At 37.3% G+C, this 26,803-nt stretch overlaps 1 protein-coding gene and 1 long non-coding RNA gene across 15 annotated transcripts; one reads left to right on the top strand and one right to left on the bottom strand.

The window, feature by feature from the left end:
• The first annotated feature begins 1,528 nt into the window (after positions 1–1,528).
• LOC115849712 (uncharacterized) lies at positions 1,529–15,184 on the top strand. The gene is made up of 3 exons (XR_009559904.1): positions 1,529–1,795; positions 3,099–3,185; positions 13,412–15,184. It is a non-coding gene; the product is annotated as an uncharacterized lncRNA (long non-coding RNA).
• On the bottom strand, positions 3,551–26,669 carry ZNF583 (zinc finger protein 583). 14 transcript variants are annotated; one of them, XM_030851272.3, is made up of 5 exons: positions 25,522–26,669; positions 23,555–23,647; positions 12,271–12,397; positions 11,878–11,976; positions 3,551–5,675 (listed from the first exon to the last, which is right to left on the bottom strand). In XM_030851272.3, the coding sequence occupies exons 2-5, from the start codon at positions 23,561–23,563 to the stop codon at positions 4,195–4,197; spliced, it is 1,716 nt and encodes a 571-aa protein (XP_030707132.1). In that variant the 5' UTR covers positions 23,564–23,647; positions 25,522–26,669; the 3' UTR covers positions 3,551–4,194. The 14 variants fall into 14 exon arrangements, with proteins under 14 accessions (XP_030707132.1, XP_030707129.1, XP_060144552.1 ...); XM_030851269.3 differs by having other exon boundaries at positions 25,536–26,669; XM_060288569.2 differs by having other exon boundaries at positions 25,572–26,669.
• Positions 26,670–26,803: the final 134 nt, after the last annotated feature.

The raw sequence follows: 26,803 nt of genomic DNA, 5'->3' as shown, positions 1-26,803 counted from the left end.
CAGCCTGCCCAACATTGAGTGAGCTATTCCTAGCTGAGTGTTCATAATTTTCTTCAGTTTAGAAAGATTCTTAATCATTTATTTGATACATTCCTATTATATTTTCTCTTAATTTTTTTTCTGGAACTCAGTTAGATGTTAGACCTTCTGAACTTCCAGGTCCCTTTTGTTTCTCATTTAACTTTTCAATTTATGAACTTGAAGACTTTCCACAATTTTCTTTCAAACCTTCTATTACAGCAATAATGTTTTTTCATCCTTAGGAGTTCTGTCTTATTCCTGTTTTTGGTAGCTTCCCATATTTGCTTTAAAAGTGCAACATCTATTCAAATCTCAGACTAACACAAATTTTTATTTTCTTCTCATTATATAACTTTCCCTACTTTGGTTTAGTCTCTCTCTTGGTCCTTATTATGCTGGTACTTTTCTTCATCTGTGATGATCCTTAGCTGTCTGTTCACACTTAATAATGATATGGTTTGATTATCTTAGGTAGATAGCAGGAGGTTCTTTGGTTATTCTCATTGTAGACCTGTTTCCCTGAATGAAAAGGTTTACTGGGCTCTCTGCCTGCATGGGAAAGGCTGGTGAGTTGATGGGAAATTCTCCAAATTCCAAAAAAGGTTTCAACTTAGGCTGCCAACTCTCACTCTAGCTGCTCTAGTTCTCCATGAGTTTGTTGAATTTTTTCATAGTTTAAATTTTTAAAATTTTAACATTCTTATTTAAAACTTCAAACATTACAGATAATGGTAAACCTACCCTCTTGACCAGAATGTCCAATTCTAGTTCCCTCCCCCAAAGAAACACTTATCAGTTGGATGTGTCTGTTCAGGACTTTTTCTAAGTATTTGCATACTTATATAAATGTATTAGAAATATATTTTAAATATATAATATTCTATTATTATGAAAATTTTCCATTTTCAATCAGTGTCTTTTAGTCAAATCCATACCAATATTACAAGTCCATTTTTTTAAACTGGTGCTAGTATTTCTAGTCATGCCTCTATTGATGGAAATTTAGACTGTTCCCAGTTTCATGTACTGTGCTGCCCTCCAAAGGGGTTATAGTGAGCATTTTTAAAACTTCAGTGCCTCCAAATTAGCACTGATGAGAGTATTTATTTCTCTACACAACTACCAAGTTTTTTTTTATTATTGTAATAAATAAAAAATAAATTTGCATCTCTCAATACTAGCAAGGTTAAGCAGGGACTCATATTTATGGTCCATCTGTATTTCTTCTGACTTGCGCATTCTTGTCCTTTGTTCATTTTTATTCTTGCTTGGTTGTCCTTTACCTATTTATAGGTACTCTTACATCTCTCCCTTTGTATTATATTACAATTTTTTTTCCCATTCTGTTTCTTATCTTTGTCTTTTTAAAAGCATTCTAACTTTTGATTTAATCAACTTCATTATGGCTTTCATTTTTGTCTAATTTAGGAAGATATGTCCAACAGCAAAGTCATAAGCGTATGGTACTATATTTTCTTCTAATACTTTACTATTTACTTTAACATTTAGGATTTTATTCAACTGGAACTAATTTTTGTGAATGGTGTGAAGGAAGGATCCATTTCAATTTACTTATAGAAGAGAGGGTGGAGTGGGAAGGCTGTTGGCAGGGGTACTAACATAACTTTCACATAAAAAATCATTAACTGTCTTGTCATCGTGTCTCCTTATTACCCAGCCTCTACACAAGCCAACTCAAAGCATGAACTTTTCTAGGGACCCTTTGGACAGACTGACTCCCTTTACTGAAATCCCTGTCATGCCAACATTTCAGGTAACAGCTTCTTCTGCAACATTTCATGAATAACCACTCTTTTCCGTTTTGTCTTTTATAAAATTTGATTCTTTCATCCACTGATGACTTCTGCTCTTTTTTGATACCTTTTAAATTGTTTTATCTTTTAATAGGATATGGAGGAAAGATAAACTTGTGTTTAACTGCAAAAGAAAACCTTGATTCCCAGTGAAAATTTTGATGCTGACAAGTTACCTTTCAGAAATACTGTACAAATTCATACACCCTTACATCAGTACATAGAAGTACCTCCTCTCCTATGCTTTTGCAATGCAAATTTTATCAATCTGATATTGAAAGATGGTAGTTCATTTGTTTAACTTGTGTTCTGATCCTTGTGAGATTCTGTACTTACCACTTTCATCAATCACCTGTTGGCTCTTTATACCCTTTTGCCCATGAGGGGAGGAGGTGTCATTTTTCTAAATGACTTGTAGAAGCACTTTTATGTTAAGTATACGAACTTCATAAGTTAAACATTTTAATGATTTTTTCCAACTCTAATGTTTAAAAACCTTTCGTTTGTACTATCTTTGACTATATAAAAGCTTTAATTAAAGTTCTTATATAGTCAAACCTAGAATCTTTGTGTGTGTGGCTTCTGGATCTCATGTCGTATTTAGGAAGACCATTCTTCATGATTATAAAGCATGTTATGGTGTCCTCTAATGACTCTGTTTTGCATCTGGATAAAAGAATGAGGTGATTGTTTTGTACAGAAATAATTTTTTTGAGCCGAATCTCATTTACCAATACTGTTAAGCCACTGACATGAAATATCACCTTTATTATATATTTCCTTTATGTGTGTATGTTGTGAATGTGTATGTGTGTATGTTGGCAAACAATGTTTCAAGCCTTAAAAAGAAAGCCTTATTTTGTCAGGTACAAAGAATCTATAGATTAATTTGAGGCCTACTAACAAATCTATAGATTAATTTGGGGCCTATTAACATCTGTAGAGTACTGAGTCTTCCCCTACAGAAGGATAAAATGTCTATTCTTTTAATCCTCCATTAAACTTTAGTTATTTTCTTTGTACTTATGTTCACAAGAGAACTGGTTACTGCATTGATTGCATGCTCAAAGCCTTCAGGAGTCAGGAAGTAATATAAAGTGTAAAACAAGTCAGATGTAAGGGAACAGGTAGTGGTTTGAACTGTGGAGAACTGGAAAACACATGTCCATCTAAAGGTATTCATATTCATTTGAAACTTGATGCATATCAAATCAAACATGTTGATGAGTTTTGACCTATAGTTTTGGTTTCTCTTCCCTCTAGTTTTGGAATTACAGCTTAGAAGCTTAACAACTTTTCTATTTAAATGACATGTGTTTAATACAATTCATCTACCTGAAATTAAGAGAGGTGAGTTAAACTTAAATTTTACTTTCTATTCTTCTTTGGTTATTGATCTTTTAAAGTTTTCTGTCTTTTAAAAACTATATTGCCTTTGTTTAAATGCAAATGATGAATACATCTCAGTAAATTTTACTTATTACAAGTGATTTTTAACACCTGGCTTCTTAAAACTGTTGACTATAGAATGAAGTTAGTTTTTCTTATCAACAAAATCATATCTCTGTGTATTCATGTTGAAACAGAAGCCCCCATCTTACTCTGTCATCATGGACTCCAACATTAACTCTCCTGTGCTGGATACCCCTATCACCCACCTTTAGAACAATGACTGCTGTTCCTAATCAAAAACCTTTACAGTCTTTTGGGTTGCTTTATTATTTCGCGGGTAATCATTGCTGAGATGATATTCTTTTTTCATAGTACCTTTTTATTTTACATTAGTGTTTATTGAGTGATTACTTTATGCTAGGCACTCTGCTGAGCAGTTCACATGCATTATCTCATTTAATCCTTACATTAACTTGAGGTAGTACCATTATTATTTTCCATAATATAAATAAAAAGACTGAAGCTTACAAGGGACAAAAGGTTTCTCCAAAACTAGGGGGCCAGAAAATGGAAGAGTAAGAATTGGAACCCAGATCTATTTGATGCTGCACTGTAAATTCTTAATGTTGATAATTAGCCAAAGAATGAGGTGGGTAACATGAGATGGGACTCTGAAATGTAGACTGGAACAAAGTATTGGGGGTTGGAGGTCTTTTAGGCTATTTTGAGGAATGTGTGCCTTGACCTAAGACCTATGGGATGCCAATGAAGGGTTTTAATGATGGAGAAGTGATATGATTAAACTTTTTAAACACAAGTTTGACTGTAATATGCACTACTAGCAGGAAATGGTAAACACAGGGAGATCAATTAGAGAGTTATTTCCATAGTCCATGTCAGATAGATTATTGTGTACTGGACAAAGATGACAGAATGGAAATTAATTAGAGTCAGATTCAAGGCATATTTAGGAGATAGAACCTACAGGTCTTGGCAACTGACTGGACACGGAGGGTGAGGGGGAGGAAAGAGTCAAGAATGACTCCATGGTATGAATTCTCTCATGATGAGCAAGGTGTGCTCGCTGCCTGAAAGATTTCCTGCAATCCTTACATTCATAGGGTCTTTCCCCAGTATGAATTCTTTGATGTAGAGTAAGAGATCCACTGTAGCTAAAGGCTTTCCCACAAATGTTACATTCGTAAGGTTTCTCTCCAGTGTGAATTCGCTGATGTTGAGCAAGGCCTGCATTCTGGCTAAATGTTTTCCTGCATTCCTTACACATGTAAGGTTTCTCTCCGGTATGACTTCTCTGATGTTGTGCAAGTGACGAGCTGTTGCTAAAGGCCTTCCCACATTCGATACATTCATAGGGCTTCTCTCCAGTATGAACCCTCTGATGTTGATCAAGGTATGCAATCTGGCTGAAAGCTTTCCTACATACTTTACACTCATAAGGTTTCTCTCCAGTATGAACTCTCTGATGTTGAGCCAGGTGTGCATACTGGCTGAAGGTTTTCCTACATTCCTTACATTCATAGGGTCTCTCTCCAGTATGAATTCTCTGATGTACAATTAGGTATCCTCGATGGCTGAAGGCTTTCCCACACACGTTACATATATAAGGCTTCTCTCCTGTGTGAATTCTCTGATGCTGAGCAAGAAATGAGCCATTACTAAAGGCCTTTCCACATTCAATACATTCAAAAGGTCTTTCCCCAGTATGAACCCTCTGATGTTGAGTCAGGTGTGCAATCTGGCTGAAGGCTTTTTTACATTCTTTACACTGATAAGGTTTCTCTCCAGTATGAACTCTCTGATGTTGAGCAAGATGGGCATTCTGGCTAAAGGCTTTCCTACATTCTTTACATTCATAGGGTTTCTCTCCAGTATGTATTCTCTTATGTTGAGCTAAGTTTGCACTCTGGCTGAAGGTTTTCCCACATTCAACACATGCATAGGGTTTCTCTCCAGTGTGAATTCTCTGATGAAGAGTAAGAGATGAGCTCTGGTTGAAAACCTTCTCACATTCATTACATTTCAAAAGTTTCTTTTCTACATAGACTTTCTTACGTTTCATTTCAACAGATTTTTTCCGGTAGCTTCTCTTTCGTGGCTCATGCTTATGTATTCTTTCTTTGGTGGGAAAACTCTGCCTTATATCAAAGATTGCATCCTGATGATGGAAAGTTTGCCAAGATTTAGTATATTCATTACTTTGATCTTTAGTCAGGATTTCTTTATGAGTGATGATCAATTGACTAGACTGTATCTCCTGACTTCCCAAGTGGTTCTTAAACCAGTCCTCATTTTTAGAGTCTTCTCTCAAATTGGAGCAGTCAAGGTTATAACTAAGATGGCTTCTTCCCATTGTCCTTACTTTGGATGATTCCTCATAAATAACTTGCTTTGATGAAAATTCATTGTTTTTAAATGCATACTCCCAATCTAAAAGATACCAAGAAAACAAATGTCTTTTGTATTTATGCATTAGAAAAGAAGAAGTTCTAAAGCACAAATTGATGAATGAACTACATAAGAAGTTCAAGGATTTTAACAGCTGTTAAATGCAGTCTAATAATGAGATTATAGAGAATGAGAATGAAGGAAAATTTATTAAGAAAATAAATCATGCATAACTAAAGGTAACTATCAGAAAATCATAATAATCTTTTTATATATATAGTAATATAACAGTCTGCAAACACCCTTCCTCTCTTGCTGCTAGTTATCCTGCATTCAAGCTAAGTTCATTACCTTTAAAAAACCAATTTCATGTCAGTGTGGCTAAAAAAACTCCCAGTACCATTAATTGCCATAGGCTGTACATAAAACTCTATGGTTAAACTTTTGCAGCCTGGAAGTGGTCTTCCTGAGTATCATTTTCTGTGTGATATGTTCCAACCAAATGTAAGTTTTCAATTGATACTCAAGCTAAGATGACTTCATATAGAAGTAATTTTGTATCAAATTTCTTGGTTTTATTAACCTGCCATTGGCCTTAATTGCCTTACCCTTTTCATTCCCAAATCAAATCACCTATTATTCTGTTCAAGACTTTCCAATGGTTTCTCACCATATTTATAGTAAAACCAAAATTCCTATCATGATTTACAAAACCAATGTAGCACATGAACATAAATATAAAGCCTATATAAAATTATGGCAAATAAAATCCAGGAACATATGAAAGCATAATCATAACCAAGTGGAGTTTGTCCCACGAATGCAAGGTTGGTTTAATATATGAAAATCAATGTAATTCACCACATTAACAGATTAAAAAAAGGAAAATCATATCATTTCAATAGATATAAAAGTATTTTACTAAATTCAACACCTGTAGGGCTTCCCTGGTGGCACAGTGGTTGAGAGTCCACCTGCTGATGCAGGGGACACGGGTTCGTGCCCCAGTCTGGGAAGACCCCACATGCCATGGAGCAGCTGGGCCCGTGAGCCATGGCCACTGAGCCTGCACGTCTGGAGCCTGTGCTCCGCAACAGGAGGGGCCACAACAGTGAGAGGCCCATGTACCGCAAAAAAAATTCAACACCTGTTTATTATAAAAATTCTCGGCAAACCAGGAACAGAAAGGAAATTCCTCAAGCTGATAAAGGGCATCTATGAAAAATCTGTAACATCAACAGTGAAAGAGTGAATACATTTCCCCTTACAACAATGCAAGTATATATGCTCTTACCAATTCTATTCAACATTTTACAGGAGGTCCTAGCTATTACAATTAATCAAGAAAAAGACATAAAGATCAGAAAGGAAGAAATAAAACTGTATTTGCAGAAAAAATGTTCATGCAGAAAATCCTCAGGAACTTACAAAACAAAACAACTACTAGAACAACTGCTAAATCAATCCAGCAAGGTCAAAAGATGTAAAGTTAATATAAAAGTCTAACAACATTGTAAATGAACTATACTTCAATAAAAAAATTTTAAAAATCAATTTACATTTTTACATACTAGCAGCAAACAATTGGAAAATGGTCTTTTTAATATAAAAGCACCAAAAAAAATAAGACTCAGGGAAAAAAATTTTAGATATAAGTATATTTTTTGTATATAGCTATATAAATATAATACTTATAAATATAAGACCACTACACTGGATAGGACAAAACACTGCTAAGAGAAATTAAGACTGTAAAAAATGGCTAAATAAACCATACTCAGGAATTGAAAAAAATGATATTAGGATGTCATTTCTCTCCAAACTGATACATAGATTCAACACAATCCCAAACAAAACCCCAGGAGGATTTCTGGGTAGAAATTCTCAACTTCATCCTAGAATTTATATGGAAATGCAAATGATATATTAAAGTAGTCAAAGTGATTTTACAAATTGAACTGATATCAAAATTTACTATAAACCTACAGTAATCAAGACAGTGTGGTACTGGTGAAAGGACAGAGTTTAGAACTTAATGCATGCATATACGGTCAAATGATTTTCAGTGAAGGTACCAACAAGATAATATAATGGGGAAGGGAAAGTCTTTAAAAGAAAGGGTACTGGAGAAACTATATATACAAATTGGGAAAAAAGAAAAAAGAACTTCAACCTTTACCTCACACAAGGCACAAAAATTGGCTCAATGGAACATATACCAAAATATAAAGCCAAAATGATAAAATTCCTAGGTGAAAACACAGAAGAAAATGTCTGTGACCTGCGGGTAGCAAGACTTTCTTAGATATGACGCAAAAGGGACAAACCAAGGCAATAATTTGGACTTAACAAATATTGAAAACTTTGGATGTTCAAAAGACAGTAGTAGGAAAATAAAAATACAAGTCACAATTGGTACGTATATCTCAATACACATAAATGACAAAGAATTTGTATCAGGACTATACAGGCATACCTCAGAGGTATCATGGGTTCAGTTCGAGGCCACCCCAATAAAATGAATGTTGCAATTAAGCGAGTCACACGAATTTTTTGGTTTCCCAGTGCATGTAAGAGTTATGTTTACACTATACTGTAGTCTATTAAGTGTGCAATAGCATTAAGTCTAAAAAAAAATCAGTTTACATACCTTAATTAAAAAGCACTTTATTGCTAAAAAGTACTAACCATCATCTGACAACGCAGGGTCACCACAAACCTTCAATTTGTAAAAAGTGCAATATCTGCGAAGTACAATAAAGTGAAGCACAATAAAATGAAGTATACCAGTATTAAGAACTTTTACAATAATAACAAAACAACCTAATAAAACATGGGCAAAAGATTTGAACAAATACTTCATAATAGATATATGAATGGCCAATAAGCACATGAAAAGATCCTCAACATCATTAGTCATCAGATAAATACATACTAAAACTACGAGATACCATAACACAATCATTAGAATGGATAAAACTAAAAATAGCTCACCAAAAAGGGAACCCTCCTACATTGTTAATGGGAATGTAAATTGATGCAACCTCTATGGAAAACAGTATGGAGGTTCCTCAAAACACTAGACTTGCCATATGATCCAGAAATCCCACTCCTGGGCATATATCCAGACATAACTATAATTCAAAAAGATACATGCAGCACTATGTACAATAGCCAAGACATGGAAACAACCTAAATGTCCATCAACAGGTGAATGGATAAAGGAGATACGGTACATATGTGTGTGTATACATACACACACACACACATATATACATACATACATACACATAATGGAATATTACTCAGCTATAAAAAAGAATGAAATAATGCCATCTGCAGCACATGGATGGACCTAGAGATCATCATACTAAGCCAGGTAAGTCAGAAAGAGAAAGACATACCATATGGTATCACTTATATGTGGAATCTAAAATACAATACAAATGAATATATTTGCAAAACAGAAACAGATTCATCTAGAGAACAGACTTATGTTTGCCAAGGGGGAGGAGGGGTGGGGGAGAGAAGGATTGGGATTTTGGGATTAGCAGATGCAAAGTATTATATCAATATATAGGATGAATAAATAACAAGGTCCTATTGTGTAGCACAGGAAACTATATTCAGTATCCTGTGATAAACCATAATGGAAAAGAATATATATATGTAACTGAATCACTTTGCTGCACAGCAAAAATTAACAGAACATTGTAAATCAACTATACTTCAATAAAATTATTTTAAAAAAGAAAAAACCTCACCAAGATATGGTGAGGATGTAGAGCAACTGGAACTCTTCTACAGTGCTGGTGGGAATGAAAATGATACAATTTCTTTAGAAAACTATCTGGCAGTTTCTTAAAAATTTAAACATATTCCTGTCATATGGCTCAGTTTTTCCACTTTCAGATATTTACCTAAGAGAAATGAAAACGTATGTCCACACAAAGTCCTGTATGTGACCACTTCATATAGCCCCAAACTGCAAACAACCCAAAAGTGCATCAACAGGTGAATGGAAAAAGTGTGGAACATCTATACAATAGACTGCTACTCAGAAACAAAAGGAGTAAATTATTTATATATGAAACAATATGATTTTCAAAATAATTTTGATGACAAAATAAGCCACACATAACAGTATGATTCCATTTAGTTTAAATGCAAAGTAATCTAAAATGACAAATATCAGATTAGTGTTTGGAGCCAGGAGTGAAGAATGAACTGCATAGAGGTACAAGCTATATTCTGGGGTGACGGAAACGTTTTATGTCTTGATTGTGGTGATGGTTTCATGGACATATACAACTGGCAGAACTCATCACATTGTGTAATTTATATGAATGCAATTTACTGTATGTAAATAATTAGTTATTAAGAAAAATATTATAGGGACTTCCCTGGTGGTCCAGTGGTAAAGAATCCGCCTTCTTAGTTCCTGGTTGGGGAACTAAGATCCCACATGCCGTGTGGCTACTGAGCCTGCATGCCACAACTAGAGAGAAACCCAAGCACCACAATGAAGAGCCTGTGCGCAATAATGAAAGATCACACGTGCCACAACTAAGACCCAATGCAGCCAAAAATAAGAAAGAACAAATTATAGATGGAATGAAGAAAGATTAAGTAAAGAGAGACTTTAGTAACGTAATAAAAAAAGAAACTCATGTAATAAGCTCTTTACACTGAAAATAGAGACTATACCTCGGAACCTATGGAACCGTTAAAGAAAACTAATGCTATATTAGGACATATAAAATCCTCAAATCGTTAGAGAGTAGAATTAGTACTAATTACTATCCTGATCAAATATGATAAAACAATTTGATCAAGATACAATAAAACAAGAAAACTTTCTTTTAAACAACTCTTGTGTAAAAAGGAATTTTTAAAAAAATAGGTTGTCTAGGAAATGGAAATAAGAAAAACAACTACATATCAGAATCTATGGAAGTCACCTAAAGCTATATTCAGAAGAAAATTAAAACTCCTAATAATGTCATTAGTGAATGAGAAAATGAAATTAATAGTTTAAGTTTTTTTCAGCAAAATGGAAAACAAAATAAACCTAAGGAAATTAGATGGAAAGAATTAGTAAAGAGAAAAACAGAAAATAGAGAATTAGAAAAGAGAAGAATGATGACACTATATTTTATATTTAACAGATACATCCAAAAGCTGGATTTTAAAAATAAATAAAAATTAACAAAATTGACTAATGAGTAGCAAACAATTTTTTTTTAAATAACAGCTATGTAAAATAAATTAAAATTGGAAATTACCAGATATAAAAGAAAAACAATTATAAGCGATTATTATGCTCAGGTTCATAGAAATAAATCTGTAACCTAAATGAAAAGGGTAACTAACTAGAAAAATTTAAATTTATATAATTTAACCCAAGGAAGAAACTATAGGGACGTTATTTACCAGAGAGGACATTGAGAAAGTTGTCAAAGGTCCACTTCCCCACAAAGACCCAAGTACCAGGACTTTTCTCTCAAACTTGGAAGACTATGACCTCATTCCTTCACACTAACATCTCTAAATCAGACTTTTTCTTCTTAGCCTCCATCTCCCTCCAATCATACATTGCATATCTTCCCTTGGCAATCTCCCCATCTCTTAAAAATAAGTCTCTTACTGTCCCAAGCCAAATTCATCTTTTCCTCTACCAACCTGTTCTTTCTTCTGACTTGTTTCTATTAAATGCTATCACTTTCCAGTTACCCAGACTTGAAAATACAACTGGAAATGCTTTATCTTTTCTTTGATGGTTTATAAACCTCTGAATAATCCTAAAAATTGAGCAGAATGATTTTATGAAAGTAGAAATTCAGTGAATCAAGTGAATAAGTAAATGAATCAATCCTTCAATCTGAAAGGAATGAGTGACCAAAGAGGAAAAAATATGCATTGCTCTGTCTGGATTTTTAAACATAGAATGGAGCAATGTGTGTAAAACTAAAAAGCAAGGACAAGGAGATAACTGTGACATCTGCATCCAGAGAATAAGAAAATGTTATCAGAGAAGACAGTTATGTGTGAGAGAAAATATACACACATAATGTGTGAGGAGAGTTAGGTTGGGGAACTCACGCTAGACACACCACAGTGTTTCTTTCCAGGCCTTGAGCCTTTTCAGGCTACCCAGGAAACATCAATTATGAGCTGGAACTTTCCAGAATAGCTGAGCTTTTCCTTGCAATGGCCTCTGCCTGCCTAGTTCTCTCTCACTCACCAGGGCATGCTCCTCTTGTCCCCTCCTTCTTCACCATCCAGGGCTCTTTTCCTTGCTCCAATAATGAGATCACATCTGGCTTAGAAACTGAAACTCCTGCTTACAAGAAATAAAAGGGGAATTAGCCAGGCCCATAGATCAGATCAAGTTGCTTGGTCATCAGGAAGGTGAGGCCATTATAGAAGGGAGCTGAGGAAGAGATGAAGTATTCTGAAGAATGGGGAAGATGAAGTTGTATGGACAGTCTAATGAAGCTGCCAATTCTACAAAACTGTATTTATCTGGGGGAGCACAAAAATCAGAAACTTAGCGAACTATATCAGAGGTTTCCCAAATATTACATTGGAAAGCAGCCCTACGTGCAGATTCTGAATTACAGGGAGACCTCCTTACCCAGTGATACCAGGCTCCTATAGTTCTGCAACATCACTTTCCTGTACAAATTCCTCTGAGCAGGGTTCAGCCATTCCCACTCCTCTTGAGAGAAATCTACAGCCACATCCCCAAATGTCACCAAATCCTGAAATGACATAAACATATTCTTGCTCAACTAGTGTTCTTACCCTCGCATGAGCATAGTTTAAAAAATTAAATTGTCTGTACTTCTGGAGAGAAATACTATAGGTAGTGAAATTTTCTGTCAGTATCTTGAGTTCTGAGCAACACATGTCAAGTAATTGCTAGACAACTTCTCTGTGCTTAGTGTTGCTATTCTGTCATGGAAAGTATACAATTTCAGAGTCTCTACTGATGGAGAAAAGATACACACAGAAATTGGCACTAACAGAACACTGTAAACAATCAAGTGTAAAATGTTATTCATACTAAATGCTAGAGCATTTCTCAATATGGAAAATAAGGATAGACTGGGGCAGTGAAAAAGGCTTCAAAGAGGAGGCAGAAACATGAGTTATGCCTTACAGGACGTACATGGTCTAAACCAGCATTTTCCCAAATTCTACAATGGAATGGTCAATGTTCCAGCTATATCAATAAGGTATATATTAAAATATATTTGATGCTTATAACTGGTTTTCTAAAATTAAATACAGATATAATAAAAACAGTAAAGTTTTATGGTGATTTTGCAAAAATATAACAAACAATATATGTCATTACGGAGAACAATCAGGGACAACAAAAGATTACATAACAGCTCTGACAACATCACTAAGTTTCAAAGACAGCTGGTAACTTATCATGCTACCTAAAAGACAAAATAATAGTAATTTTAAGTACTACTGATTAAGTTAAAGAATGAACATTTCAAATGTGATAATGAAGTGCCATCAAAAAATACCTACAACTCTCACTAGAGGAACATACCCAATTGTGCACATCTAATGAGCAAGAGTTTTTTAAATGTTAAAACATAGCTCTTTAAATACCACTGTATGTTACATTAAGGATCTTGATAGCATGGAAGATGACCTAGTCTGCTCCCTAGAAATTGAAAATGGGCATTCTTCCTAATGTGGTAAATCCGCTTCAGACTTATCAAGGCTTGCTGACTGATTTGGTATATGCTTCACAGGTTTGGCATGTCACGGAGCAAAATCTACTCGTAAGCTGAGCTGATATGTAGATGACCTAAACAGCTGAACTGACTTGTCAAATATTGAAATCCTTCCACACTGGTTGGTAAACAGCAGAGGAACCACTCCCAGTTAAAAGACCAAGAGCATTCCCCTGAAAGAACAAACAGTGAAACAGACCTCTTCATTCTAATAGACACTGATTTCAAAAAGGAGATAATGAAAATACTGGAGGAGTAAGAAAAGCTATTGACAGAAATGCAGAGTACTGTAAAAGGGAACTAGAAACTATACAGAGGAACCACAAAAAATCAGAAAACTCATCTGCAGAGATGAAAGCTAAGGGCAATGAATAGCAGAATGAACGATGCAGAAGAATGAATAAGTGACCTGGAACATAGAATAATGGAAATCACCCAACAAGGACAGCAGACAGAAAGCCAAATAAAAAAAATGAAAGCAATATAAGAGACCTATGGGATAATATAAACCATGCCAATCTACACATAATGGGGATTCCAGAAGGAGAAGAAAAAGGGGATCAAAAATGTATTTGAAAAAATTATGTCTGAAAAATTCCCAATGGGGCTTCCCTGGTGGTGCAGTTGTTGAGAGTCTGCCTACCGATGCAAGGGACACAGGTTCGTGCCCTGGTCCGGGAATATCCCACATGCTGCAGAGTGGCTAGGCCTGTGAGCCATGGCCGCTGAGCCTGCGCGTCCAGAACCTGTGCTCCACAATGGGAGAGGCCACAATAGTGAGAGGCCCGAGTACCACAAAAAAAAAAAAATTCCCAAACCTAAAGAAGGAAACACATATCCAGGTACAGGAAGCACAGAGGGTCCCAAGTAAGATAAATCAAAACAGACCTACACCAAGACATATTACAATAAAAAGAGCAAAAGTTAAAGAGAGAATTCTAAAGGCAGCAAGAGGAAAACAAAGAGTTCATTACAAGGAAACCCCCATAAGGCTACCAGGTGATTTCTCTACAGAAATGCTGCAGGCCAGAAGGGAGTGGCAAGATATATTCAAAGTCCTGAAAGGGAAAAATATACAACCTAGGATACTCTACCTAGCAAGATTATCATTTAAAATAAAAAGAGAGATAAAGAATTTCTCAGACTCAACAAAAACTAAAATACTAAATCTATCCTAAAGGAAACATTGAAAGGTCTTCTCTAAATAGAAAAGAAGAATCTATAGGAAAGAAAAAAACATCACAATTGGAAAGTAAATTACTTAAATTTACATTAAATTTAAAGCCAGGACACAGACAAAAAAAAAAAAAATCCAAAAATTTGTGTGAAAATGATGGTAACCACAATGAACAGCAAAAGGATGAACAAGATGTAAAACAGGACATCAAAATCAAAAAATGTGGGGGAGGAGAGTAAAAAAGCGTAGATTCTTTTTCTTTCCTAGAATGAATGTGTTTCAGCCTATATAACTACCAGTCTAAGGCAAGTAGATATAGGAAGGGGTTAACATTCTTGAAAAATAGGGTACCCACAAATCAAAAACATACAGTAGATTCACAAAAACCAAAAAGAAGAGAACATAAGTATAATACCAAAGAAAATCATGAAACCACAAAAGAAAAAATAAGGGACAAAGAAGAAATATAAAATCAACAGGAAAACAAGGTTTTCAATAAATACATATCTATCAGTAAATACATAAATAAATATCAGTAATTACCGTAACTGTCAATGGACTAAATCCTCCAATCAAAAGACACAGAGTGGCAGATTGGAAAAAAAAAACACAAAGAGCCTACAATATGCTGCCTACAAGAGACCCACTTTAGGGCAAAGGATACATAGAGATTGAAAGTGAGGGGATGGAAAAAGATATTTCATGCAAAAGGAAATGACAAGAAAGTGGGGTTGCAATACTCATATCAGATAAAATAGACTTTAAGACAAAAGCCATAAAGATAAAGAAGAATACTATATAATGAAAAAAGGATCAATACAAGAGGATTTTACGTCAACATATATGCACCTAATATAGGAACACCCATGTACGTAAAACAAATACTAACAGAAATATAGGGAGAGGGACTTCCCTGATGGTGCAGTGGTTAAGAATCCACCTGCCAATGCAGGGGACATGGGTTTGAGCCCTGTTCCAGGAAGATCCCACATGCCATGGAGCAACTAAGCCCATGCACCACAACTACTGAGCCTGCACTCTAGAACTTGAGAGCCACGACTACTGAGCCCATGCACCACAATTACGGAAGTCTGTCTGCCAAGAGCCCATGCTCCGCAACAAAGAGTAACCCCTGTTCCTACTCGCCACAACTAGAGAAAGCCCATGTGCAGCAACGAAGACACAAAGCAGCTAATAAATAATAAATAAATAAATAAATTTATAAAAAAGAAAAAGAAATAAAGGCAGAAATTGAGAAGACTACAATAATAATAGGATATTTTAACACTCCATTCACATCAATGGACAGATCTTCCAGATAGAGAATCAGTAAGACAAGAGATACTAAATGATACAACAGAACAGTTAGACTTAATTGATATTTTCAGTACGTTACATCCAAAAATACCAGAATACACATTCTTTTCAAGTGCACATGGAACATTCTCTAGAACTGACCACATACTAGGGCATAAAACAAGCCTCAACAAACTTAAGAGTATAGAAATTATCTCAAGCATCTTTTCTGACCACAACAGCATGGAACTAGAAATTAACCACAGAAAAATAAATGAGAAAAAAAGGATTACATGCAGACTAAACAACATGGTACTACAAATCCAATGGGTCAATGAGGAAATCAAAGAGGAGATTTAAAAATACCTTGAGACAAATGACAATGAAAACACAACCATACAAAATCTATGGAATGCAACAAAAGCAGTTCTTAGAAGTTCATAGCAATACAGGCTTTCCTCAAAAAACAAGAAAAATCTCAAACAACCTAACCTACCACAAAGAACTAGAAAAAGAAGAACAAACAAAACCTAAAGTCAGCAGAAAGAATGAAACAATAAAGATCAGAGAGGAAATAAATAAAAGACATTTAAAAAATAGAAAAAATCAATAAAACTAAGAGCTGGTTCTCTGAAAGGATAAACAACATTGACAAACCTCTCAACCAAGCTCTTCAAGGAGGAAGAGAGAACTTATTTCATTAAACAAAATAAGAAATGAAAAAGGAAACATAACAACTGACACCACAGAAATACAAAAAACCATAAGGGAATACTACAAACAATTATAAAAGAAAAGCCAAAACCCACATGGTCTTCTGAATAGATGTAGAAAAGGCATTTGACAAATTCAACATCCATTCATGATAAAAACTCTTATCAAAACGGGTATAGAGGGAAAATACCTCAAGATAATAAAAGCTCTTTATGACAAATCCACAGCCAATATAATACTCAACAGTGAAAAGCTGAAAGCATTCCTGCTAAAATCTGGAACAAGACAAGGATGCCCACTCTCACCTCTTCAACACTATTGGAAGTCCTAGCTGCAGCAATCAGATAAGAAAAAGAGATAAAAGATACCCAGATTAGGGCTCCCCTGGTGGCACAGTGGTTAAGAATCCGCCTGCCAATGCAGGGGACATGGGTTCGAGCTCTGGTCGGGGAAGATCCCACATGCTGCAAAGCAGGTGAGCTTGTGCACCACAACTACTGAGCCTGCACTCTAGAGCCCGCCAGCCATGACTACTGAGCCTGCGTGCTACAAACACTGAAGCCTGTGCACCTAGAGCCTGTGCTCCACAAGAGAAGCCCCCACAATGAGAAGCCCACGCACAACAACAAAGCCCCCGCTCGCCACAACTAGAGAAAGCCAGCGCACAGCAACAAAGATGCAGTGCAGCCAAAAATAAAAATAAATAAAATTTTTAAAAAAAGATATCCAGATTGGTAGGGAAGAGGTAAAATTGTCATTATATGCAAATGATATGATACTACATATAGAAAACCCTAAACAGTCCACACATAAACTACTAGAACAGATAAGCGAATTCGGCAAGGTGGCAAGATACAACATTAATGTACAGAAATCGGTTGCATTTCTTTATACCAACAATGAAATATGAGAAAGGGAATGTAAAAAAAAATCTTCTAAAATTGCAACTCAAAACATAAATTACTTTGGAATAAACCTCACCAAGCAGATGAAACTTATACACTGAGAACTATAAAACACTGATGAAGGAAACTGAGATGATTCAAAGAAATGGAAAGATATCTCATGCTTTTGGACTGGAAGAATTAATGTTGTTAAAATGGTCATACTACCCAAAGCAATCTACAGATTTAATGTGATCCCTATCAAATTACCCATGACATTTTTCACAGAACTAGAAAAAATAATCCTAAAATTCATGCGGAACCATAAAAGACCCAGAATTGCCAAAGCAATCCTGAAGAAAAAGAACAAAGTAGAAGGCATAACTCTCCCAGAGTTCAGACAATATTAGAAAGCTAGAGTAATCAAAACAGTGTGGTACTGGCAGTAAAACAGACATATGGATGAATGGAATGGAAGAGAGCCCAGAAATAAACCCACACACCTATGGTCAATTAATCTTTGTCAGAGGAGGCAAGAATATACAATGGGAAAAAGACATTCTCTTCAACAAGTGGTGTTGGGAAATCTGGACAGCTGCATGTAAATCAATGAAGTTAGAACACACCCTCCCATCACACACAAAAATAAACTCAAAATGGCTTAAAGACTTAAACATAAGACATGACACCATAAAACTCTTAGAAGATAACACAGGCAAAACAATCTCTGACATAAATTGTACCAATGTTTTCTTAGGTCAGTGTCCCATGGCAACAGAAATAAAAACAAAAATAAACAAATGGGATCTAATCAAACCTACAGGCTTTTACACAACAAAGGAAACCATAAACAAAACGGAAAGACAACCTACAGGATGGGAGAAAATATTTGCAAATGATGTGAGCAACAAGGGCTTGATTTCCAAATTATACACACAGCTCATACAACCCAAAAAAACAAATAACCCAACAGAAGAATGGGCAGAAGACCTAGACATTTCTCCAAAGAAGAAATACAGATGGCTAGTAGGCACATGAAAAGATGCTTAACATCGCTAATTATTAGAGAAATGCAAATCAAAACTACAATGAGGTACCACCTCACACCAGTCAGAATAGCCATCATTAAAATATCTACAAAACAAATGCTGGAGAGGGTGTGGAGAAAAGGGAAACTTCCTACACTGTTGGTGGGAATGTAAGTTGGTGCAGCCACTATGGAGAACAGTATGGAGGTTCCTCAGAAAACTAAAAATAGAATTACCATATGATCCAGCAGTCCCACTACTGGGCATATATCTAGACAAAACTATTATTCAAAAAGATACATGCACCCCTATGTTCACAGCAGCAGTATTCACAATAGCCAAGACATGGAAACAACCTAAATGTCCATCAACAGATGAATGGATAAAGATGTGGTACATATATACACTGAAATACTACTCAGCCATAAAAAAGAATGAAATAATGTCATTTGCAGCAACATGTATGCAAGCAGAGATTATCATACTAAGTAACTCAAAAAGAAAAAGACAGATACCATATGATATCACTTATATGTGAAATCTAAAATATGACACAAATGAACCTACCTATGAAACAGAAACAGAATCACAGACATAGAGAACAGACTGAGGGTTGCCAAGGGGGAGGAAGTTGGGGGAGGGATGAAGTGGGAGGTTGGGGTTAGCAGATCTAAGCTTTTATATATAGAATGGATAAACAACAAAGTCTTACTGTATAGCACAGAGAACTATATTCAATATCCTGTGATAAACCATAATGGAAAAGAAGATAAAGAATGTATATATGTATAACTCATCACTCTGCTGTACAGCAGTAATTAACACAACATTGTAAATCAATGTCAATAAAAAATATGTCAATTTTTATGTCAATAAAAAGTAATAAATAAAATTTATAAAATATGGTGATGGCTTAAGAGAACAAAAACAAAAATGTCTGGTATTTCTACCCTCAGTGAATTTTTTTCCCTTTCTAAGGTAAAAAACTGGAAGTCCTCAACCCTCAGCACCTACCTACCATGGCACCTGACCTAGAAACAATCAAAATTTAGTTAGTATATATTTGTTCAAATGTTTCCTTATACAGACATGTCTATGATTATCTATACATATTCATTTTCTTATAACATCACTTGTTAGATAATATTACATGATGTAAATATGTGATATCTTATTTACTATCCCCTTGCTTATTTTCAGTTATATGAATCTTAATTTCTCACTATGATGCTATAAATGTCTCTATTATTTTCTCAAAATATATTCCTAAAAGTTTTTCTCTCCATTGAGACTAGGATCTCCCAAACTTACTTAACATCAGAAAAGAGTTTACACTATTTTGACCCAGTCAGAATAGGACCTAATGAAAAAATAATTCAGGCTGGGAGTAAAGTGTTGACCGGTAGTCAAAGAAATATTAATAAAGGTTCTTCACATAGAAAGAAAATGGAAGGAAATGGAAATAAAAGGAAAATGGAAGCATCAAAACACAGGAAGAAACTAAGAGCCCCCAAACTATAAACTCAATAAGGTAAGTCCCCCAAAATATTATATCTACTAATAATAGGGGACTTACCTTATTCAGAAAGTGGCAAGAATACTAATTATTTAGAAGGAAAATTACAGAAAGAAGAAAGAAGATCATTACATAAGAAGCAATGGTACATATCCTAGAGTGGCCACTAAAAGAATAATAAAAGTAATGTATAATTAAGATAACTAGGAAAAAAACTGATTTATCCAAAAGAAGGCAAAAAAGGAGAAATAAAGGAAGAAAGAACAGATGGGATAAGTAGAAAATAAATAGCAGCATGGTATACTTAAACACAAATATATTAATAATACATTAAATGAAAATGTACTAAACGCTTATTTAAAAAGACCAAGATTATCAGACTGGATTTTTAAAAACCAGCCAACCTTTTTTGGGGGGAGGCACAAGGGATCATGAGAGGCATAGGGAATTGGGAGGCACACTGGGCCGAGTGCCTGGCTGTGAGCGCAGGGGAGAGAAAAAAAAGAAAGACTATATACTGTTTATAAGAGGCATACTTTAAATATAATCTTTAGAGCACCACAAGGCACTGTGATTCAGGAGGTCTGGGGTGGCATCCCAGAAAGAGCATTTGGGCTGATGGGCTTTGTCTGTTCTACACATCATATCCTCTGCCTTCTCCTTCTTCCATTACCAATTCAGTGGCAGGAAAAAAGAGGTTGCCTGCTGGCTCTTGCTGCCCTGGTCTCACAAATTCATTCCTTTGTTGATTCATATATTAATTTGGCAAATATTTACTAATGACTACTACCTATTTTGTTCTAAGAGTTGGGAATACAAAGGTGAACAGAATACAGCCCCTCCCTTTGTGGAGTTAATATTCTAACAGAGGAGAAAGACACTAAACATAAGGTCATACACATATATACACTAACATGTATAAAATAGATAACTAGTGAGAACCTGCTGTATAGCACAGGGACCTCTACTCAGTGCTCTGTGGCTACCTAAATGGGAAGGAAATCCAAAAAAGAGGGGATATATGTATACGTATAGCTGATTCACTTTGCTGTATAGGAGAAACTAACACAACATTGTAAAGCAACTATACCCCAATTAAAAAAAACAAAAAAACCCCATATGGTCATACAGTGTCATGTACTATTAAATACTATGACAAAAAACAAGGTAAGGTAACTGAAAGTTACAGGAGTGTTTGTGTAAGATAAAGTAAGATAAAGTAATGTAGGGCTTCCCTGGTGGCGCAGTGGTTAAGAATCCGCCTGCCAATGCAGGGGACACGGGTTCAAGCCCTGGTTCAGGAAGATCCCACATGCCGTGGAGCAACTCAGCCTGTGTGCCACAACTACTCAGCCTGCGCTCTAGAGCCCACAAGCCACAACTACTTAGCCTGCACGCCACAACTACTGAAGCCCACGCACCTAGAGCCCGTGCTCCCAACAAGAGAAGCCACCACAATGAGAAGCCCGTGCACCGCAACGAAGAGTAGCCCCCGCTCGCCACAACTAGAGAAAGCCCGCACGCAGCAATGAAGACCCAACACAGCCAAAAATAAATAAATAAAAATAAATTTATTTTTAAAAAAAGTAATGTAAAACTTAACAAAGAGGTGATTTTTGAACAAAAATCTGTCAATACATAAAGTGGGAGAGCCAGCCATGTCATCATCTAGGGAAGAATTACAGAAGAGGGAGGAGCAAACGCAAAGGTTTAGAAATAGAAGGTAGCTTGGAACATTTGAGGAACAGCAAGTTGACCAGTGTGACTGGAACAGAGAGCAGTAAAGACTTGTGGAAAATGAGGTCTGGGGTAGCCAGGAGCTGGATCATGTAGGACCTTATAGGCCCAGGTAAGGAAACTGGACTTCATTCCAAGTAAAATGGGAAGCGAACAAAGTTTCTGGGCAAAGGAGTGAAATAATGTGTTCCATCACACTGAGCACACTGCTCCCTAGAGTCCTTCATTATTTTCTACCACCCTCTTTAAATCTCTCACCATCATGTGTGTTACTGACCCTCAATATATAGTACAACTTCCTACATCTGACAGTCACTAACTAGTGATGTGTATACATCACTTTCCTTCCTTGGCTTTTTCCTCATTTGTAAAACAAGTGTCTTAGACAAGATCACCCGTAATTTTCTTCCTGGCTTTATCATTTTATGAACCTACATCTTTGCTGTCTAATACACTAGCTACTAGCCACATGTGGTTATTTAAATCTAAATCAATTAACATTTAAAAATTCAGTTCTTCAGTCACACTAGTACATACAAGTGCTCCACAGCCACATGTGGCTAGTTGCTACTGTATTGGGCAGTGCAAACATAGAGCACTTTTATCATCAATCATCACAGTGCTTCTCTAGGTGATTTCTGCTTCTGAGTCATCTTCTCAAGATGTAAGAAAATAAAAAGATATAATATTTTGTATGGTTTTATTTTTTATGTTTAACCTACAAAATGTATTTAACCTCAAAGTATGAGGAAGAAAATTTTTTTCTAAATGAATACTCCAGCTCTTCTCCACGGATTTAAAATAACATCATTACGTTATTATGTAATAAACAAACTAATAGACATTGAATTCCATGAAGACAGTATTTTTTTCACCACAGTATTGCCAGCAGTTAATATACAGTAAGTCTTTAATAACTATATGTTCAGTGAATGAATATTTTCTATTCTTATTTATATTTGCATTTGTTTCTGGATATTACATGCTGATTTTTTCATTTATTTCTTCTGGCTCTCATTCTATACTATTTTTGTTATTTACTATTTATGATTTGTTATTACAGATGTATTTAGCCATTCTTTTATGTAGATTCAATACTCCCTACTATTCTCCTTTTTCAAAAAATTCCCTGCTATTTTTCCATATTAACTCCTCTAATCTTTACTGCATGATCTAGAATATTTTAGCTGTAACCAGCTACTAAGTCAGGATATCCCTAGAACAGGACCTCATTACCCCCATGGAATCCTACTCTTCAGTGCCTACAGAATGCCTGAAAAACACTCCTGCCCTAGCTGACCCACACTTTAATACTCAAGACACAACAAATCCCACTCCTCAAAATCACCTTGAGCAAGCAACCCTGTCATGTGTCAATACTACAACTAAGACTTCCCCAAGTAGTCCCTGTCTACTTTTCAAACCCAGGTCTGTGGAAAAGCTCTAAACTGTTGGTCACATCTGAACACCCACCTTGACCTCAGTGAATCACTTCACTTCCCTACAGGGAAGACTTTCAGATTCCACCAAGGAGTGTATTTTTGCCTCTTGAGACCTCCCAACAGAACACCTAACCCACAGGAAGTGCTAAACTGTTTCTTGAATGAAGATGAAAATTCTGGCTGAGAAAAAAAAAAGGAGGCTCAGTGGGTTTTGGGGGACCTCCTTTTACTAGACTGGAGAACATGAGGACCAGGTCACTGAATGAATGGAATTTTAGAATGGGAAATTTCAGAAGAAAAGCAAAATGTTCATATAAAATCTGAAAAACAAGGCATTTCAGAGAAGAGAGTAGAAAAGCTTCCTTACCTCAGGCATGGCTTTAAGAATTTAGGACAGCCCTTCTGTCCTCCTCCTTCTGGCTTCTCTTTGGGAGAAGGGCAGTGTCCAGAGAAAACAGAGCTGGAGAGGGAGAAAGAAAACATGAAATGCTGGGCCTGCCCTCAGCTCCCAGCATCACCAGCCTAGATACTCTCCTTTCCTTCTCTGTGCACTTCTCCCCAACCACAGAAGTAGATACGAGGTGTCACTGCATTGGTCATTCCTATCTAAATTTATAATTCTTTCACCTATGTGCTTTATTTTTTGAAGTATAGTTGATTTATAGTGTTATATTAGTTTCAGGTGTTCAACATAGTGATTCAATATTTTTATAGATTATACTCCACTTAAATCTCCCACGTGCTTTAGATCTCAACATGCAACATAAACTTTCTGTGCTTAAGATACCTCGTTTATATTTATAAGAAGTAACAGTATTTATCCTTCAGAATGGCACTGCCAAATAAGGATAATTTCCCCCTTCACACATGAAGGCTATTCATCAGTGAAATCATCCAACGCCTCATGGTAATTAAGTAATTGAGCCCAACTGGAATCCAGGTCTGACTCGTTAGTCTTTCCACCAGATGATGACGTTGAAAGGAAATGTGTCCCCACCCTTTCTACAAAGATGAGAGATAAAACTACAAAGTGAATGCCTCAGAGAAAGCATCTTTACACAGAGTAGGCATCAGAGGGATCATGTGGTCTGGAAGACACTGGACCAAAAAGAACATATTGCTTCTGGTCCTGGCTTATAATAAAATGCACCTGAAAACCAATCTCTCAACTTTTCTAAGAAATTTCCTCAGAAGGGGCTGCGGGGAGGGATATGCAGAAACAGTCACTGCAACCCCTTAATCATTAATTATTTTCCACTAAACTTCACTGCCTTGGAGAGTAAAGAAATTATCTCAGAAGCAGCATAACTTAGTGGTAAGAACAACTAGGTTTGTGGATCAGAATGCTCAAACATCCGATCCACCACTCAACTGGCTCTGCAGCCTCTATTCCAAACCTCAATTTCCTCATCAACAGAGTAGTACCTACTCTCTATCAACGGTTGGGAGGGTCATAAGATGATCCACTTCAAGCATTTAGCGCAGTACTTGGTCATCCTTTGTGTGCAATAAATATCATTCAATCATTTATTTTCATAAGTAGCACACAGTAGGTCTCCCCGTCCTTTTTTCTCTTCGATTCCTCACTAGGAGAGGGACGGAAAGACCTTCTGTGCCAGAGAGGACTAAGGTCCAGCAGCTCAGTCTTCTGCTCTCCAGGCCCGAGGCTTTCTCCTCCTCTCCAGCTCTCTTCTCCTCTCCCACTCTCCTCTCCGTAAACCCCATCTCTTCCCCTTCATCTCAATCTCGGTCTTCCCGCTACAAGTCTCCCAAATCCTGGAGCACACTGGCCTCCCAAAGCATCCACACAGCCTCCCAGCCACCACACAAACCCTCATGCTGGCAGCTCCCCTGGCAGACTGTGGACATGCTCCCGAGCTGTAGCTTGCCCACCCCTCGCAGTGAGTCACACAGTCACTGACATGATGACACATGGTGCCATATACTGTCACACACTCCTAGGGTCACACAATCTCAAGCAGTCTCACGTGAACACAGCTGCACGTTCACTGTTACAGAAACTGTCACACACATTCTCAAATTCTGTTCACACACCGTCTCACAGAGCCCCATACACAAGGTCACACACACAGTGACACTGTAACACACGGTCCATACACGGTCACACTGTTCACACACAGTGACACGGTTTCCCTGTCACATTCTCAGACACTGTCACACATTCTCCCTCGGTCCCGCACAGCCTCACACACTGTCACACGGCTTCACTCTGTTCAAACACGGTCACACACACCGGACCCAGGCTCCCACCGTCACAGGCCCCCTCACACGCCCGCTCCCGCCCGACAGGCCTGCCCAGGCGCGCGCACCCACCCCGGGCTCCTCACCGCCTTCTCCCCGAGAGTCGGCACTTCGTTCCGCACCGTTCGCGGAGGCTGGGAGCTGAGCGCTCTGCGGCCGGGGCGTGGACTCGATCTCGGGCCCGACGGGCGGACTCACAAAGGGGCCAAAGCGCTCGGGCAGGCTGTCGGCGCCAGCCGCAGTGGCTGCTGGGAAATGGAGTCCGGGGCCAGGCGCGGTGCGGCGCGGAGCATCCTGGGACTGCTCGCCGCGGGGGGCCGGGCAGACAGCTGCTTCCTGCCTCGTCCTTTCGCGTCGTCTCTGCCACGCTCCTTAAACACCCCGACCTTGCGACCCAGAACTCGCACTCGCCCCGCCCTCTCAGGCCGTCCGACCCACCGCCCCCGCCACCGAATCCAGCCCGGACCTGGATTGGCCGGCTCGAACTGCGCAGGTGCAGCTTGCTCGCGTCGCGGAGGCGTCCAGGCTCGGTGCACGCGTCGGCCGCGAATAGCGGACGCGGCTGTGTCGCGCATGCGCGGTGGTCGGGCCCGCGCCCGGGCGCAGCAGGTGGGGCTCCAGGCCCGGTGCTGGAAAAACGCAGCTGGTTGAGGCTGGGTGTGAGGGCTGGGGCCCGCTGGAGGGGGGGGACCCCGGGAGGATGCGGGCGTAGTTAAGAGATAATGTGCTCGGGATTTCTTTCTTTGCTCTCTGTTTCTTCTGTCCTCCCTATCCTTTCATTCGCCACTTATTGAGCGCCTACTGTGTGCCAAGCACTGTTGTAGATGCTGGGGACGCAACTGTGAACGTGCAAAAATCCCCACCCGTGGAGCTGACATTTTATTATGGGAGAAATTTAATAGGAAAAAAAAAGGTACTAATATATACTGGGAATTGATACGCGTTATAAAGAAAAGCAAAACAGAGTATAAACATCATTCTTTCAATTCTTAATTCTTCGTTACACCCTCTGGTTTCTATTCAATCTATGTCTGAAAATACTTCATAAACTTCTATCTCTAGTCCTAACCCACATTCATTCCTCACCTCTTTAGAAATTTTGCTATAAGATGCAGAGCTTCAATGTAACTTGTCTCACCAAAGTAACCAATGACAAAAAGCAAATAAGCTGGTAATTTTTATATTGAGGGAATGTAAAAATGCAAATGTTATATTCACAAAGTTATTGAAACACTGTATATAGTAATAAAATGTTGAATATAAACAATATGGCTAAAAATAGAGAAGTAAATAAATAACTACATCTGTTTGAAACTATACAACATAAAAATAATCGTGTGATTATGAAGCAACC

The sequence above is a fragment of the Globicephala melas genome, chromosome 19 (genome assembly GCF_963455315.2).
Source record: "Globicephala melas chromosome 19, mGloMel1.2, whole genome shotgun sequence".
NCBI classification, from domain to species: domain Eukaryota; kingdom Metazoa; phylum Chordata; class Mammalia; order Artiodactyla; family Delphinidae; genus Globicephala; species Globicephala melas.
The sequence above is the reverse complement of the archived record's forward strand: the minus strand, read 5'-3'. Positions and strand labels throughout refer to the sequence as shown.

Coding starts and splice junctions, on each gene's coding strand:
- ZNF583 (XM_060288568.1), bottom strand. CDS start 8,598: ATGATTGTGTTATGGTATCTCGTAGTTTTAGTATGTATTTATCTGATG. Junction 5,676..8,321: donor CCCTGCGTTGTCAGATGATG/GTTAGTACTTTT, acceptor GGTATCTTTTAG/ATTGGGAGTATGCATTTAAA.